General features: G+C 36.2%; 1 protein-coding gene across 2 annotated transcripts in view; it reads left to right on the forward strand.

Annotated features, from left to right (window-relative positions):
• LOC106457631 (translin-associated protein X-like) overlaps window positions 1–19,985 on the forward strand; it is a 46,368-nt gene that overhangs the window by 21,355 nt on the left and 5,028 nt on the right. For both annotated transcript variants that reach the window (XM_013917065.2, XM_013917066.2), the window contains exon 3: window positions 13,315–13,549. In XM_013917065.2, the coding sequence (XP_013772519.1) occupies window positions 13,315–13,549 (235 nt within the window). The remainder of the gene's footprint in view (window positions 1–13,314; window positions 13,550–19,985) is intronic.

A 19,985-nucleotide genomic window follows, 5' to 3' on the forward strand; every position in this document is an offset into this window, starting at 1 on the left:
AAATATATCAATTCATGTGAATATGACTGAAAAATTTCCTTTTTTCTGAAAAGGTGGTGTCTATTTACTTGTGACTATGTTGTGTATATCAATTCTGAGCTTTTCCATTTGGTCTGGCTTCTGCACTCTATATGTAATGTTGGGTGGTTAAGGACTTTCCTTGTCTTCTTCATTTTCACAGTCTATGTGGATGACTAATTGCTTTAACCATAGAACCTCAAGTTACGCTCTCAGAGAGAAGGTAATGTTGCTCTCATTGTATTTCACTACAAAAATAAAACTAGTGGGTGAAATTATTTGAAATTTGGCAAAAACCTTTCCTAAAAGTATGTAGTTTCAGAAAAATATGTTTTTTCTGCTATTTTTAATAAATAACTTCATATTTAATGTAGTTATTTGCACTAGGACTCTGAATAGTTCACTTGTAAGGTGATTTTTATGTGCAGTATAAAAATACTATTTATTATTTAATAAATTTTCACATTTCATTTGCATAATCTCTAGGACCTCCTAAATGAATATCAAGAGCTTTTTTTAAGGTAAATGTTTGTTTTATTTTCCATTTATCTACAATATCACTAACTCTACCTATTATCATTAATGCACACTGCATTGAAATGTTTCTAATTAAGAAATGGAAACATGTAATACAAGGACTCGTTTGACTAAAGCTTTGCACACATGAATGATACCATATTGTTCATACACTTTCACAGTCCAAACTTATAAAAATCATTAAGACTTTCAAGTATGATTTTTAAAATGTAAATAATACATAATTAACTAAAATGTAAAAGTAAGACCTAAATACAATTGAACTGTCTCTCTAACTGTAGCATATTTAGGTAAGAAACTACCATAAGTGTAATATTCAATCAAGCAGATAACAATACAAATGGCAGTTACTTCTACTTCAATTTGAAAATTGTATGCCAATTTCAAATTAACCATTGGTGAATTATAGAGTAAACTGAGCTCTTTCTAACAACTATATACACTTGTTTCAAATAATTACATGTACATTGTAGATCTAAAGGCAAAGTATAGAAGGTGAGCGTGGTACCTGTCAAGGTTTGGAAAATTTATATTTGTTTCCCAGACAACACAGCTGCAGACTTTAGATATCAAATGTCCTCAGACACATGTACATAGCATCTGGATATTCATCTACATTGCCAGCATATGTGGCTAATAGTGAACTGTTGCTAAAATCTGGATTTTTCATAGTGTGTGGATCACGTGACACAAAAACTGCAGTTTAAGTAATTTTTGAAACACTTCCTTTGAAACAAAGTAATTAAAACGTAGATAACATAAAAATTCAAATTATAACATACATTATAATATTAATTTCATTGACATATATGTATTGATAGTAAAGTTGTTTAATTAAATTTTGAATGTAACATGGTACTATATAAAGAAAGGAATTTAAAAATGGTACCAGAGGTTATAGGGTTAGACTTCATCCCAACAAACATCTCACATGCACACACATTTACTTCTTTGAGGGGCTGCTCATGTGGGTTGGCTGGTCTAGTTAATAAAGTCTTTTTTTCATCCCTATTCTATATCTCAGCCATTTGAATTGAGTACTTATCAGTTTCTACCTGCTGGGGTGGTGGACCATGCAGGCATCATCTTGGTTGTGTAAAATCTCGATACGATATCTTACCTCCACTCACAAAATAGCTTTTCTTGGTCAGTACTGCCCTCTACTGGCACAAATTTGCAATGCTCGCCACTAGCCTTCCACATCCAGTTTTTCTATATCCATATTTATATGATTATGCAGTAGCTATCCACCAATAAAAGCATGACACAACCCCTCTCGTAACTAGCACCGTCTCCACATTTTCACTTATTAATGACTTCTTGATTGGCAGCAGTACTGTACAGACTTGCTTATTTTTACTTGCACATTTGTCAACTTTTTTGTTTTGGTTCTTGGACTTGCCACTATACACTTGCAGTTTCTGGTACTTACACCTGCCACAGCTGTTACTGCTGCTGTGAGTTTCCTGACTAATACTATCGGGGAGATTACTCCAGTTATCAGCTGAGTTCCTGACTAATACTATCGGGGTGATTACTCCAGTTATCAGCTGAGTTCCTGACTAATACTATCGGGGTGATTACTCCAATTATCAGCTGAGTTCCTGACTAATACTATCGGGGTGATTACTCCAGTTATCAGCTGAGTTTCCTGACTAATACTATCGGGGTGATTACTCCAATTATCAGCTGAGGACATGATGGCAATTATTTGATGAGAAATGTGCCTGCTCCTGGGGTGTCTGACAGGGAAGACAAGAATTAGGACAGCCTATTCCCCTTCCCTTCTGAATATGCTTTCCTGTCACGAGTGATATCAGGGGATTTACCCAGATCTCCTTTGTCCTTTGTGGAATTAATTGATCAGGTTTGTGCTGTTTTATTCTTATCTCATGTTTCCTATGGTTCATAATCTGTCCTATTAGGTGAAGAATCTAGGGGCCAGTATTTAGTTTTCCTTCCTTCACCTGATATTGTGGTTCATGCCCAGCATTTTGGGGGATCAGTTTTGGTTGGGGGTTAGTATTCCTCATCTTACATCTGAAGATCTTGCTTATGCAATTCATAGATCTTCTTCCCTTATCTTGATTTCAAAGGTTTGGAATCTTGCTTTACAATGAGGGGTTTGAATTGTCCCTACATGTCATCATCTTGGAGTAGCTGATAGTTCATCATGCTCTGCTTCACTTTTTGTTGGATGTGTGGTGGGTGTTCAGTGAAGGTCCACTCTGACAATTCCATGGTTGTGTCTTATATTGTCATACAAGGGGGGTATCTAGTCACAAGATCTTTGTTTCCAAATGTTGAATCTTCTCTACCTGACCCACAATCATCACATTAGATTGTTTACATGTCATATTCTAGGTGCCCTGAATCTGATTGTGGAACGATTATCTCAGCCCTACAAGATTCTCCTGACAGTGATTGTTAGTTCCATGGGTATTTTGGGAGTTTTGTTCTCATTTGAGTTTTCCAGATATGAATACTTTTGCTACACATCTTCCTCATTTTTGGTCTACCATTCCTCATCCTTTAGCAGTAGCTGTAGATGCTCTCACTCAAAACTGGAAGGGATATTACCTGTATGCATATGTTCCTGTTTGTCTTCTTCCTAGGGATCTTTCATTGTTTCAGACCACTCTGTGTCATGTGTTCTTAGTGGCTCAGTTTTGGCCTGCTCAGATGTGGTTTCTACTTCTGTGCAAGCTTTTGGTATCTCTTCCCCTTCTTTTGCCATTGTCTCCCATGCTCCTTTGAAATCTCAATCAGACGTGCATCATGCATACATTCCTGCCTTCCTGTTTCATGTGTGACTTTTGTCCAGTCCATCGCCAGACAATCTGGATTTTCCAGGTGTGTTGCTTCATTGATTGCTCAACCTGTATGTCCTTCCTTTTTATTTGTTTATCAGCATAAAGGGAATACTTTCTGTTATTGGTCACTCTACCACAATTGACTGCATTTTTCACTTGGCTATTTGATAGGGAATTGTCAGTTTCCTTGATTGCCGGCTATTGGGCTGCATTATTTTATACATTTAGATTTACTAAGTTTGTGTCTGTCTTTCAATCTCCAGTGTTGTCTTTGTTATTTCATTGATTTTCCCTTTCCCATCCTCCCCGCCCTGTGTCTCTCCCAGATTGTAATCTCAGTGTTGTCCTGTTCCCTGTGTCACCTTTCCTTCAAATCTCTATTCTTCATATTATTGGCTTGTCGCCAGCAGTGTTCCACAATTCCTATGTTTTCCTCTTCCCTAACTGCTTGTTTTTGCCCAAGACTTCTGCTATTAGGTAGGGTAATTCCACTTTTTTTTTCCCCCCATTTCTCACTTTTATGTCCATTCTGATCCTGACTGCCTTCTGTGTCTGGTCTGGACTCTCTGATGGTATCTCACTCTCACTGCTTACTTCTGTCATGCTCCTATTGGTGGAGAGCTACTGCATAATAAGTTACATGTGGGTATGCAGAAGCGGGAGGTGGAAAGCTAGTGATGAGCATTAAAAATTTGCACTGATAGAGGGCAGTACTGAAGGAGAAAAGCTATTTTGAGAAGAGGTAAGTATCTATTGGAAACACATTTTCAGTTTAGAAAAATGTTTATATCCATTTAGTTGAGAGTATGGCGATGGTGTTCTGTCAGTGTAGATGGTGTGAACTCTCCTCCTATTGCAGAATGGAAGAAAATTTCCCCTTGCTGCCTGGTTTTGGACTGGAGATGATATACTACATACAGTTCACCCCTCTGGCTGGGATTATTCATCCTACCAGCACATATCTTCACAATGGGCAAAGAGTGTACCTGGTGCAGATGTGATGTGATCCATGAACTCTCTTGGGATGCTTTCTGAAGGGTGCTCATCTAGGTAAATTTTGCACTGGTCCTTCCAACAGTTTAATGTGGGATTCTAGCTATCATGTGAGAAGAGGTAAGGTATCATATTGGAAGTTATAATTTTCCTACAGTATTTCTGGTTATATCTCCACTCCCACTTCCTACCCATCCTCCCAACTATAATGTCAATATGAAGATTGGGTTAGATATAGAGGGAGTCAGATGCACCAGGAGGATGTGTCATACTCCTATTGATAGAGGGCTGTCATATGCTTATTTGCATGCTACAAGCTCAGCTCTATGAAGTGTAAACATGTGGGGTTAGGTGTGAGTATCAAGGCTTGTGGCATTCAAAAATTGTGCATATAAATGGCAGTACTGAAAGAGAAAAGCTATTATGTGAGGAGGTAAGTATCTATCAGATATACATTTTCAGTGCAGGAAAACTATAACTTCCAAGGATGGATGTGCAAGGATAGTCTTGAATGAACAAGTGGTCCATTTTTTTTTATAGTTTTTGTTACATTATGAGAATGTCCATTAATAGCAGTATCCTGCTAATTTCCATTTCCCTGGTGAATTTGTGGTCTATGGACTTAAAATGTTTGCAGAAGGAAGTTAGGTTTTCCTAACCATGTGGTCAGATGACAGTGGGTAAAGTCACTCATTTTCTGGTAACATAGATAGGATACACCAGAGTAATTAGTGGGATTAATTGCAATATTACACTATTTTGTTTTTTAATTTCTATGTGACTCTTGTTATTAGAGTTTCTGTTACCAAATAAAATAATTTATCCATTAGCAGTTTGGTACATATATAAATGAAAAAGGACTGTTGATCCAAATTTCTAATTTGTTGTAATTAAGTGAAAAGTATATGAGAGAATATTTTGAATGGATGTTGACTTAGGTTTATTGTAATTTACTCATTTCCAGCATATGGGAAAGAAATTCCTGTTTATTTCTGAACACCTATTATACTTCAAACCATGCATTACCTTTTAAATATAATAGATTTACAATGTCCTTTTGTCAAAGCTTTGATCTACACGTGAAAGGTGAATAACTCAGAAAAAGAATAATGTAATATCATATGAAATGATTATATAACTACAGATTGGTGCAGTCGAACTACATGTAATGTAGGTATCATTTAGAGATATACACACATAGTCTTGTTGTTATATTGTACTTATACATTGTGTTTAATTCATTACATATAGTATAGGAATTTTTTTTTAATCTAATAATTCAACAAAGGTTTGTGTGATGTGACGTTTAATAATTAGTGATTGTTTAGTTTTACGTGCTAGATAATACTACAAAGTAAAAAAATTACTTTATACATTTGATGTTTGTTTCAAATGTAAAAATCTGTTTGTAACAGTTTCAAATTTATTGATATATACAGTGAACATTCAGCTTTACTTCTCAGTTAAACATGATTATAATTTCTGATCTTATATATATTTCTAGATGACAAAAATAAAACTTGAATATACGTACAGGAGTAACTTCAAGTGATACATGTAAAATGTTTTTAATATTCACAACAACTAGGCTTTTAGTACTCAGGATCTACAAGTAATAACAAAAATATTGCAGTTAATCTACTTTTGTTTTGTAAAGGTGTATTGTGCTAATGTTGAGTCTTAAACTCTATGACTGGCACCTGGCAATTGCCTATAAATTTTATTTTCTCCTAAGGTAATTTCAAGTAAGTGTTTGTTGACATTCAGAGCTATCCATAGGCAATGTAATTTATAACAAAACTTTTAAGTGAAAATTTGTATTTATATCCATTTTTAACCGCAACTGTAGAAACTTTCACTCTTAAGAATCAAGTGTTATCATAATTAAGTTGTGTGTTGAGGTACGGCCATAAAGCATCATTATTTTATGTGCTTTTCTTTTCCACAATATACTAACTTATGCAGCTGACACAACTAGCATTTTGTAGCTAAGTATGTGACTTAGTTTCTTAAGATTTCCACATTTTTATGCTTGCTCCTCAGCATTAAATTCATGAATTTTTGTTCTTTCATGGCATTTAGTTTAACAACAAAAAGCACAATAAACACAGGTAAAAAATAGTCTGTTTTTATACTTGTTTTCTTTAATAAAACAGTAAAAATCATGTAGGTGGTATTGTGGCATCAATGTTAACAAGTTGTAAAATTGTTCCATTTATTCCTTTAAGTTTCACCTGTCAAAGTAATTTTTTATCTTTCACATTTGTTTTATTTATATCACCAACTTTTCAACACACTTGTTATAGTGGTAACACAATGGGTATAAAAAACTGATTTGCCAAACTGTGCACATATAAATGGTATTAATGTAACAATTCCTAGACAAATTTATTGACCAAACAACATGTTTGTTTTAAGATGCTTCTAGTAAGAAGGGTTAACTAAACTCATCACTCAGATCTTTCTCTTGGTAGTATAACTTGACCAGATGTGTTGCCTCAAAGGCTGAGATGATAACTTGCTGTATTGTTGTTGGATGTTTTTCTTTAGGAATATTTTATAACTTTTCATATGCATGTTCGTGTATGGTTAGAAATTCCTGCTTTCCATCGTACAATGACATATGCTTTGACCTTTTCATATGACTGTGCCATATGCGGAAAGAATTGAATGAGTTTTAAATTTGAAACCCATTAAACATCTTCATCAAGTATCTAAGCCCAAAATGTCCTGAAACAGCAATTGGAAGCTGACTCCAAAGGTTTTTTGCATTTTTGAACGTTTCCGTTACTTGATGGATGTGTTGGTAGAATGGAGTGGTGGACATCACTTTCAGAGAAGCTTTATATTGGCTACATTGTTCTTTGATGATTAAAACTCTGTAACAAATATTTTGAAGTTGCTTAGTTATTGTTATTGAATGAACGAAAGACTGGCTGTGGAATGGGTATCATAAAACTTATTAGCCCTTTATGATTGATATACTCAGCTATAAGACACCACCTTGACATTATAAGCTTCCTTAGGACACTGACTTTCTGCTGGGTGCCTGTAGTTTAATGCCCATAAGGTTTATAGCTAGCTACTTGCACAGCTTGGAAGTTTATAGATTGGTCACAGCTTTTGAAAAAAGTTTTGAACATAATAATTTTTATCAATGTGAATGAAGGTGATGTTTGCAAAAACAGCATAGAGAGACAATAAAGCTATATTTCATCCATGAATCAAGTAATGCCAGTTTAATGCAGCTTTCTAGCATTTATGACTTGGAGTAAAATAATTAAATTCTTCCGTATTTTTCACTTACATTATCAGTATCTTCATTATCAAATTCAGTACATTTACTTGGTTTGTTTAGAAGAGATTTACAGTGTAATGGGAGAAGTAAAAAGTGTGACAGTATGATTTCAGTTGTGTTTGATCTGATGCTTCTCTTTAATCGTTTCCTTTAAAGTTTGTCCCCCAGTGACACAGCAGTATGACTGCGGACTTACAATGCCAGAAACCGGGTTTCAATACCTGTGGTGGGCAGAGCACAGATAGCCCATTGTGTAGCATTGTGCTTAATTACAAACAAACCTTTAAAGTTTACAAGAAATATAGGGTGGAAATTTAATATGTGTTTTATCACTGATCCATTACTTGTCACATACTCAGCTGAATAGAACTTGCATTTAGCTTTAATTTTCTTGATAGTTAGTAATTAAACTTTCAAACAGATGCTTTTACTTTTCTTATGACATTGTTAGGTGAGAAGCAAAGTGACTATATAAAATTCACTCCACTATTTAAACTCTGGCACTAAAACTCAACACTTTTACGAACAGTAACACTATCTTCTTAACTACATTTTACAATCAAAAACTTTTTTTCTTCCATAAATTAATATCTTGGTGCATATGCAATAAAATTTCTTCTTGATAAAATTCTCAACCAACACAACATTTCTAAGAAAAATCATGATATTTTAGGCTGTTCTGGAGAAATCTGGCCCGGGATGACCAGGTGGTTAGAGCGTTTGAATCACAATTTGACGGTCACGGGTTCGAATCCCCATCCCACCAACCATGCTTGCCCTTTCAGTTGTGGGGGCATTATAATGTGATGACCAATCCCACTATTAGCTAGTAAAGGGGTAGCCCAAGAGTTGGCAGTGAGTGGTGATGACTAGATGCCTTCCCTCTAGACTTTCACTGCTAAATTAGGGACGTCTAGCGCAGATAGCCCTTGTGTAGTTTTGCACAAAATTCCAACCTAACCAAACTAGAGAGATCCATTCAATCAAAATAACACTAAAACATAATCAGTCAGCATGAAGTTTTCACACAGTGAAGCTCTAAAAATTTTGTAGCTCATGTAGAGTAATAAAACTGCTAGAGGTAGTAATAACAATTTATTATGGTAACCTACATTGTAAGTAAAATATAATGAACACAAACACGTACACATACATAGATATATTTAGCAATGAAATTGTACACATACATACATATATAAGCATTAATGAATATATCTCTGGCATTATCATGTAAAAACCAGCATTAAATCCTATGAATCAGAATAATAGTTTAATCCAATGAGGGGCAAGGCAGTTTATGTGCAACTTGTGTATTTCCAATATGGTACCTTACCTCCGCTCACATTAATAGCTATTCTCGTTTAGTGCTGCTGTATATTTGTAAATTTTTTTTTTATCATGCCACAAGCCTTGAAGCTCTCACCCATTTGGAATTGATTGATTCCAGTGTGTTTTGCGTGCAAATCATCATGCGACAACCCTCCACCAATAAGAATGCGACATACTGTCTTGATGCATGTGACTCCCTCTATTCAGTTCTACCAAACTATCACTTCTCGTTTGGCAGTACTCATGTTGTATCAGTTTGTGCTCCTTTCAAGTGTTTTATTTTCATTTTTTTCCACATCTTTGTATTAACTTATCTTAATAAGTTTACTCTTTATTATACGGTAGTAATATTTGTTACTTGTTGAGTTATTCTGAAGTGGAATTATTTCATATTTCTACCTAGTTATGAAACTTATTACTTCATTACAAGAACTTTTTATTTATTTCTGCCCACACAGTTGTGTTTGGGTATTCATTGTGCATTATGAATTCTACCTTACCACTTTGGAGGTTGTATGTTCAATCAGCACATGTATTACACTTGTCTCTATTCCCTCACTCAATTATACTCTTGTTACTCCATCTATGTTGTTGGTCATGATGGAGGTATTTGCAGATTAATATTGATATCCCTTGATGTTCTTATTATTCCAAGGATGTTACTGCACTTGGGGTGGCTCATGTCATTTTCATTTTGAATGAGATATTTTACATTACACAGACATCTTTCTGATGATGGATGTCAGGTTCCTGAATTGATTGATCAATTTCTCACATTGCTATCATGTGTCCCATTCATAGGTTGGAGGGTACAAGATTCCCTCCAGTCTCATGAACTTCAGGTGAAGACAGTGTGATTTTCTTTCCTACCCCCACCTGATGGCTAGGTTTTGAATTGTAGATGACTTGCTGCCAGTATGATCCTCTTTCCTACCCTCACATGGATGTCAGTTCCTGGTGGCCTGGGTTTTGGATTGTAGTCGAATTGCCGGCGGTATGATCCTCTTTCCAAACCCTACACGGATGTCGGTTCCTCGGCGGCCTGGGTTTCGGATGTAGTTGACTTGCTGTGTACAGTCTGTCCATTTGTGTATTATGAGATTGAGATTCGTATATCGTGTGGTTTGGATCCCTATCCAACCATAAATCTCTCCCTGTTGGATGTGCTACTTTCTATTTCTGCCCATATTTGCAGATATGATCCTCTTTCCAAACCCTGGGCGGTTCCTGGTTTCTGCCCATATTTGCAACACCTTTTTTCACACTGGGCAAAGAGTTTACCTGGTACTGAAGTGATGCGGTCCCCCACGTATGATCTTCTACACCAAAGATCTTCTCTTTGGGAGTGTTCTTCAAATTCCTGTCCTTCCACCTGTTCAATGTGGGATTCTAGCTATTTATATGAGAAGAGGTAATGTACCATATCGGAAGTTACAATTTTCCTATACTAAAAATGTATTTCTGATAGTTATTTGCCTCTTCTCACACTTCCCACCCTTCCTCCCCACTGAAAACCGGTGCTCCCACTTTCTGCCAAAGCTCAAAGTGATAGTTTGTTAGAATTGAATAGAGGGAGTCACATGTGTCAGTAGAGTATGCCACGCTCTTATTGTTGGAGGGTTGTCATATGATTATTTGCATGTGAGATACTTTTGAATCATTCAATTCCAGATGAGTTGGAGGTTTAAGGCTTGTGGCATGCATACAAAAATTTTGCATATAGAGAGCAGCACTGAACAAGAATAGCTACTTATGTTAGTGGAGGTAAGTACCTATTGGAAATACGTTTTCAGTGTAGGAAAATTATAACTTTAGACAAAATACACAAACTGCTTTTTACTATGATTTAATGTTTACAATGCTTTGAAGGTGAACCAGTCACATGTTCTTTATTACTTAAATCTCACAGAACTTTCAATGCCAACTTCTCATCTGCTTATTAGCATTTGACTTCATACATCTATCATCTGGAAATCTGACATTGAAAGTCTAAAGGTTTTTGTGGAATTACATCAACTTAGAGTTCCTTTAAGCTATTTTGATATGTATTTAATTACTGTACCAATCTTTTCTGTGATGTTTAATTATATCACAAATATTACTGTGTGTGTAGAAAAACACAATTTTATTTAATGTAAAATTCACTCAAGATTTCCAGACACCATCTCAATTTCTGTAAGTGTCTGGGATTTTGCAAGCCATGTGTATCTCTCTCTCCTCTCAAAGAAAGCAAGATGGTATCTGGGAATCTTCAGTGAATTTTACATATAAATGTTGAAAAATTGAAAGTAGAAAACAAAATATTAAGTATATGTGTTAATTTTTAATATAATTGTTTTTCTGAGACTAATTTAAGTCACGTATTTGCACATTATAAAAATACTAAAGCATATGCAGTGTGCAGCTATCATATCCAGCTATCTACATGTATTTGCTTGCTATGGCTAGACTGTGGTATAAAAGTTTTCAATAGACTATTGCCTGTTGAATAAATAACCATTTAATGAGATTGCATCTGACAATTTCCTTCAATTGCTTATATATTCAATACAGTGTTTGTCAAAAGAATTCAAAGAAATATATGACAGAATTTTACAATGGACTGATTGTAAGGGGTCAGTTGATAATATTATTGGTATTGACTGGATTTTTAACTCTTTGTGACTAATATTTAATTGTATGTATATATTATGATCCAGTTAATGAACTTCAAAGAGAACAGTTAATGCCCTGTTTTGTACATTTACTTACAATGTGGCCACTTTTTGTCATATGATTTGCATATTTAGTTATTCTAAAACCATCTCTGGATAATAACACTTTTTTACTCCATTTATTTGAAAATCAAAATTCAAAATATTTAAAAATTAAAAATCTCAGCGTCAAATCATAGAAATAATTAAGAGATATAAATGTTCTGGACAAATGAAATTTAGTGCAGGATCAGTTAAAAAGGTGTAAATAAATCAGCTCTCTTAACCTCAGGAAAATGTCTCCTCCCCTGTTAATATCATAGAGGGGAGATATGATTATGCTTAAAGATGTTTTAAATTACATATGTGCACAGCAAGATTTTTTTGTTTTATTTTTTGCAGTGACATTTCTAAATCATTCCCCTCATCAATCACTATTAGACTGGGGGCTTTATACAAAGTAGCTGTCACCAAAATATGTTTTGCTGGGGGTAAGAGGATCAGTTTCTTTACATCTTTTTCATTGATCCTGCACTACACTTCATTCATCCAGAATTTTCAAATCTCTTATTAACTATTCCTGTGAACATTGTTAAGTTTACTGTGTAGAACATCTGTTGTGCTAGAACCTAAATGTTAATGTTGTGTTGATGATTCTTAAGTGTCAAGGTAATAATATTATGGGAAACAACATTTCCTGTAAAGAAAACATTTTAAATAAAATTTGTTGCAAGTATGTTAAATTTAAAAAGTTAAAGTAAAATTGTCTAGTATGGGGTAAATTTGTGGTAAGAATGCTTTGATGTTATTTAGATATATACGTATAATTTTCATTTGTAAACATTACCAATATGTCAATGAATGTGTTCTATAATTGCTTTAATCTGTAAAGAGCCTCTGAGGGTGCAGTTTTGGGACCTTTGTTTTTCATTATTTACGTTAGTGATTTGATGGATGTTTGTACTGCACTATATTTGATGTGGCTGATAATGCTTTGAATGTTATTCTGTCATTCAAAATGATGTTGACAGATATGATCACTGGAAAAGAAAGTTGAATATGAGTTTTGGTATTGAGAGATGTTAAGTGATGTGCAAGAAGTATAGAAGCATAAAAGGTTTGAATCTTACATAGGAGAAACATTTATTGAAAAATGGTGAGCATTTAGAAGTAGCTATGGTGAAAATAAGCTACATTCTGTGGTATATATATGTACATCTTGGTGTGTGTGTTTTATATATATATATATATATATTGTTGGAGTTCTGGTTAAGTAAGACTAATTTCATACGAGAGTTATGAGACCTCTTTAGTACTTTTGAAAGATAGCATCACATTGAAAAGATTGTGGCAATGAACTAAGTACTTGATTAGGGTATTGGACAATGTCCTTTTGAACCTTGATCATTGTCATATATGCACATTCTTATATATGTTCAATAATATTTCTACAATATTTTACCAAGAAGTAATGATTTTCTATATATATATGATTTTAGTACTACTTATTACCATATACTTTAATTGAAATTGGCATGTCTGGCATAATATATATGTCAGCATTATTTTGAAAATGTATAGATGTAAAATTTCATGTAGTATCCTCAGAGTTATTACTAAATATATTTTTAAGGTCCACCTTGGAAGAAGGGAGGAAGAGGCTGGAAGCATAAAATCCAGGAAGATGGAGATGATCTCTCCAAACTACAACACCAAGTGGATGAATCATTACCTTGTGTTAAGGTTTTTCGAAAGTTTCAGGAGGAGCTAGATGCCAAGCATGACAAATATGAAAATTTGGTGAAGTCTAGTAGGGATTTAACCATTGAGAGCAAGAGGATAATCTTTCTATTACACAGAATTACTGGGTAAGATCAACATAATATAAGTTGGGCCAAAACATAATTAAAGTTCTGTTATCATCTGTATACTGATCTGAGCAATGAACTAGAACAATATAAAAAATTTTATCTTATTATTTCAAAGTAATCAAACTTCAGTCATTAGTTTATTTTCAATAGTTCAATTTATATAACACAAAGTTATAGTGTTAATATAGGGTGACTAGATTTCTAAGCCAAAAAAACTGGGACAGCCCAGCCCTTGCCCAATTTCAAAATGGTTATTACAAATTTGAAATAATTTAACTTTTATTTCATTTACTTTGAATTTATTGAACTGTTCCATAATATTTCTAAATATATTAACATTGGCATTGTTTTTGAAATAATTTCAATTACTTTTTTTGGTTATAGGCACAAAACAGATGAGCAGAAATAGTCAAATTATACATCCCAGAAATCTTTAATTATTCACTCTATCCAACTCATCTTAGAACAGACTACTTCATACATGGATTTATTTAAGAATCTATAACATTTTCAAACATACTACTTTTAGGTTTTAGCATTAATTTGAATAGGCCTATTACATTCATGATTCAATGTGACTAACAGTTTGATGTCTTTCATCATAAAACTTGAATGTTTTTGGCATCCTGAGAACTTTTCTCTGGATGCTGGGACAAACTACCAAAAAACAGGACTGCCCCGACAAAACCAGGATGTGTGGTCACTCTACGTTAATGTCTACTCTGTTTAGTATATTTAAAATATTGCATGGCAATTTGAATTAAGTATTGTGTTCCAAATTAATCAAACATTTATAGTCATTAATAAACTAACCCTCAAATACTGAAGATGTTTAAACTTATTTTATACAGTTCAAGATGTACTATTATTTTATACGCATAGCATATGTTAATTGTTCCACTTTCTCATTAGAAAGAACATGTAGAGGTAAAATTTTTAAATTATTTACAATTTTGTTTCACACATCCAGCTAACATGAGCTTCTTAAAAACTGTAGTATACAATTTTTACACTTTATGTTCTAAATCAAGTTATTGAAAATTAATAAAAATGGGGATCTCAATTAACTTTTGGGGAATTGGCAAATAGTAAGGAATTTTTTCAATTCTCTGATGTCAGTGTTTACCATTGACCAAAAGCAGGTTGTATCCTTGATATGTGAGGTTTAACGATAGGTACCCTACAGCAAGTTTATCAACTTTTATCCGTAGATTTCTATTTTGCTTAATCAGTATTTGTTCAGCAGAAATGTGAAATTATATGATTTGCCCTTATATATAACTATCCACTTTGATGAGCTCTATTTAAAAAGCCATATGATGCTTGATAAAATATCGTAAAGGAGTTAAGTTTAGATGATATCTAAATAACAAGAAAAAACTGACCCAATTCTTAAGGTCATATAAATCACAATTCCGATACGGTATCTTACATCCTTCCACACACACACACATATAGCTATTCTTGTTCAGTGCTGCCCTCTATATGCAAAACGTTTTTTGCATGCCACAAGCCTTGAACTCCCACTTACCCCACTATTAATGTAATTAACAGCATCTTTGCATGTAAATCATCAAGCAACAATGCTCCACCAATAGGAGTGTGACACATCCTTCTGATGCATATGACTCCTATTCAATTCTACTGAACTATCACTTCTCATTAAGCAGTTGTTTAGTGTAGACGTTTTCAGATGCTCTTTACACACATGGTTTATTTGTTATTGGGATCTCTTTGGTAGGGACGCTGTCTTGTCACAAGTCATCTCCCTCGTATCTTCAGGACCTGCAGATAGCTTCACCGGTCTGTCTTTGGAGATATTTCTGAGTTTTTGGAGTTATGTGTGCAATCTGTGAGACAACACTCAACCCTTTCTTTGGTTGCTTGTTTGTCCTACCCCACTACTTTGCCCTGTCCCATACCCATTTCCCATTCTTTGCCAGTACATACCACCAGGAGTTAAACATTTCATAGTGTGTCTCAACATCGGGTTCATTGTTCCCAGCAGTTCTGGTGATTATCAGATGGTTTCCAGTCCAGTGGGAGCACTTTTGTATAATTTTGTTGAGCTGTGGTGAGAATTCACTCCTGATCTGTGGGCAATCCAGTTTTTATCAGATGGATTTTTCATCCATTTCCTCTCCCCTCTTCCATTGTCTTATGTACCTACATTCTTCTTGTTACCTTGGGATTCTGCTACAGTCAGCATTTGTCAGAGACTGTGCAGCCTTTTCTATCATAGCAAGCTATCGAGCCTGTCAGTCAGCCTTCTTCAGGCTTTTTGTCATCCCCCTAGAAAACTGGAGACTGGCATCCTGTGATCGATTTGTCCCCTCTCAACCCGTTTCTGGATCTTCACCACTTTACCATGGAAATCTTTTTCACACTTCAGTGGGCTTTTTTTCTAGGTCCGTGGATGACCATGGTATATGTCTCGAACGTTTATCTCCATATTCTTATTTCTCTTCGGTCCTGGTGTTACGTTTGGTTCGTCCACTACAAGGTTGTATATCAATTTTACACCTTGCCTTTCAGGCCTGCTTTATCTCTGTATATCTTTCATCAGGTGGTCAAAGCCTTTGCCTAAATTATGCATATTCAAGGGTTGTGCTTCCACTACTACATGGATGACTGGATCTTGTTAGCTCATTTATGAACTGGAGTCTTCTAAACACACTTGTTTGCTATTAACAGAAGTAGCTCAAATTAGTTGGATTTTCAATTTGGAGAAGTCTTTCCTGATGCCTACCCAATATCTTGTCCACTTAGGTGTGTTTTTCTACACTTACCTCAGTCGGGCCCAACCTTTTCTACATCATCTCCATTTGATGGAGCTTTCAGTTTTCCACACCATTTCTGCTTGCGAGGTTCTATCGCTTTTGAAGAATTGGGCTTCTATGGAATCCCTTATCCCCTTGGGTTGAGCACATACGTGTTCTCTTCAGTAGACATTGCATGACCAATGAAATCTTGCTTGGGATCCCTTTGATTCCCCAATAACCCTTCCTCCATTTCTAACAGATGATCTTCCTTGATGGTTGAATAAGGACAACATAATGATGGGGGTACCACTTCCACTGCCTAATTCGGATTTGTATCTGTTCACTGATCCTTCTCTCCACGATTGGGTGTGTGTGTGTCAGCCAGCGGGTGGTTTCTGGTCAATGGTCTCAGAGTGAAATGTCATTACCATATCAACATAATGGAGATCCTGGCAATATAGAACCAACTTATCATGATCCACTCAGACAATTTCACGGTTGTCACTTATATCAATTACCAAGGTGGCACCCATTCCTATTTCCTTTGTGTTTAAACATTAGACCTACTTTAGTGGGCCCAAATGCTAAGGATACATTTAATTGCATGTCATGTTCCAGGTGCTTTCAACCTGGCCAATCCCTTTTCCTGACCCACTAAAGTTTATCCAATGGAGTGGTCCATCGACCCTCAAGTTTCCTACAGTTGTGGGGGACATTCTACCTTCTTGCTGATTTCTCTTCCCTCCATTTCCCACCTTTATTCCCAGTCTGATCTGGATAGGCTATGTCCCATTTGTGCTCTTCATTGTTACATTACTTACATGGCCTCCTTCTGTGGTTCCTGTTCCTGCCTTATCATCCCCTGACAACTTTCCTCTGTACATGACGTTTTTTCTTCTTCACTTACAGGTTGGGTTTGTCAACTTATTAGACTGGCATATTTCTCTTTGTCTCCATCATCCCACAATCTGTTCCAGGTGTTGTTGCATCAGATCAGGCACCTCACATTTCCCCTGACATCTCACCTTCCTCATTCATTGGAAGAAATTCTTCAGTCAGGCATGTGAACTACACCTCATATGTTCATCTTCCTCTTCTTGCATTGGGTGGCTGTTTCTTCCTCCTCTGGGTATTGCCTTCTGCCTGTTGCCATTCTCCAAACATTGGTGCAGCTGTGACTTGATAATTTAACTTTTCTATATCTTATTTTTCCTTCCAGTGACATATCCCTTTTTGGTTTAGGATCCTGCTCAGTGGTGAGTGTTGCCTGTCCAGGTATACTTCCTATCTCTCAAATTCTGCATTTACAGCCACCAGTAAGTCATACTGGGGTATATTATCTCCACCTAGTGACTGTTTATCCACATCCATGTGGTGGGTCCTGGAGATTGATTTTGCAAGGTTCTGAATCTGATTATTCTGCGAACTGTGGTTATATTGGTCAATCTGCTGGTGATATCTGCACTCCTACCTCTGTGGAGTTCTATCCAGGGTTGATATTGCACAAATTACTCCCAGCTATTCCTGTCACTCCACCTCTATAGGTTTGGGCCCTAGTGTAGAATGATGTTGCATGGGGTAGCTTGGCAAGGGTTGTATTGGACGTCCCAACAAAGTTGTCTTTGGGTGGTGGCTGATCCCAACAATATTGATGTATACCCATGGCCAATAAAGCAAACTGTTAAAATGGGGTGTTCCACAAGATATTAGGTTTCCTCATGATATATTTGCTTCATTAATATGCCAATTCCAGACTATACTAACCCATGGACTTACGTGGGTAAAGCAGCAGGGGATATGATAGCTGCCCATCCCTTTGATTGAATAAATCAGGATTGGTGTGCTTTTCAAAATAGGGATTTTATGGTCACCCATTGTACTGTCTCTAGTACCACCTTTTGTCTCCAATTGTTGTTCTAGTGGAGTATGAGAGTCCTTGCCACTTTCCATGCGTGACGGACCATGGAGGAGTCCTCCTGAATGTGATCTTTTCACTTCAGTAGATGTAGGGTGGTAGTGATTTGATCCCCATATCATGTGCTCCACCTTATTGCGATGGGTCCTGGAGATTGAGGTTGTACATATTTAATGGAGGAGATCCACTTCCACTCTGTGGTTGACATTGTGCTTCAGCTTCTGTGCGGTACTATCCAGGGGATAATGTTGTGCATATTTCATAAGTGTGCTCTGCATTCGTGTGGTGTGTCCGAGAGATTGATGATGCATCCAGCTTTTGTGCGGTTCTTTCCAGAGGGTGAGGTTGTGTATCTTTTACAGAGGCAATCCACTTCCATGTAGTGGGACCCAGAGGTTGACATTATGCTCCAGCTTCTGTGTTGTCCTATCCAAAGGATGATGTTGCTTTTTAGTAGATCTATCACATTGCAGTTCACCCCTCTGATTGGGATCCCTTGTCCTACCATCACCTGGATGTCGATTCCCAGTGGCTGGTTTGGAATTGAGCTGGACCAATCAACATAAGTCTTCACACGTGTTTTTCGTACTTCCTTATCCTACATTGTTCTAGTAGATTTGCCTCATGATCTCCACCTCTGTGTGATGGGTCCCAAAGATTGAATTTGCATGCACATGCACTCCAGCTTTTATGTGGTCCTATCTAGAGGATGATGTTGCTCATTACAATGGTTATCCCTCTGGTACTCTGCCTCCAGGAGTTTTATTACCTGAGGCTGATGTTACACAGTGTAGAACCAGTCCAATGGGGTTTGGATTTGATGTGAACCACCACATTGGCACATCCCTTCCTACTGTCATTCAGAGGTCAAGTTCCCGGATGACTGTTCATGGTTGTGGATTTGCGCACATGTGCCATGTTTTGTAGATAAATTTGGTAAGTATATCTTTCTGTTCTGCTCAACTTGAGGTGAAGACTGTGTGGACCCTCCTCCTACCTACTGGTTGGAAGATGCATGCTTGATACTGCTTGGTTTTGGGACTGGAGTTGACTGGCCTCATGTGGTCTGATGTACCCTAACAATTCTGCACCATGGGACACATCCTTCTTAGCTTTACCTGCATTCTCATCAGCGGGTGGGGATCCTTTATCTACTCTTATATGGAACTGTGCTTCTGGTACTTTGTGGGTTTGAACCCATACAATTTTTTTTATGTGCTTCTCCTACTTTCTGGCTGTGTATGAGACACTTATTTCCATACTGGGTGAAGAGTATACCTGGTAAAGAAGTGGTGCAGTCTCCCACGTGTGTTCTCTCCCAACAGGGGTCATACTTCAAAGGTGTTTTTCAAATGCTTTTGGTGGATACTTTTCTATATCCCTCGCACCAGTCCCTCCACCTGTTCAATGTGGGATTCTAGCTATACATATCAGAAGTTATTATTTTCGTACACTGAACATATATTTCCAACAGGTACTAACCTCTTCTCACATTTCCCATTCCTCCTCCCCTCTTAAAACTGCGGCTTAGTTTATGCCTAATCTTGAAGTAATAGTTCAGTAAAATTGAATAGAGGGAGTCACGTGTTAGGAGGGTGTGTTGACCTCCTATTGGTGGAGGGTTGTTGCATAATGATTTATATGCAAGGATGCTGTGAAGCACACTAATCATAATGTAAATGGGAGTTCAAGGATTGTCATGAAAAAAAAAATTTTCTGCATATAGAGGACAGCAAATATCGGAAATATTTTCAGT

Source organism: Limulus polyphemus, unplaced genomic scaffold, assembly GCF_000517525.1.
Source record: "Limulus polyphemus unplaced genomic scaffold, Limulus_polyphemus-2.1.2 Scaffold353, whole genome shotgun sequence".
NCBI classification, from domain to species: Eukaryota; Metazoa; Arthropoda; class Merostomata; order Xiphosura; family Limulidae; genus Limulus; species Limulus polyphemus.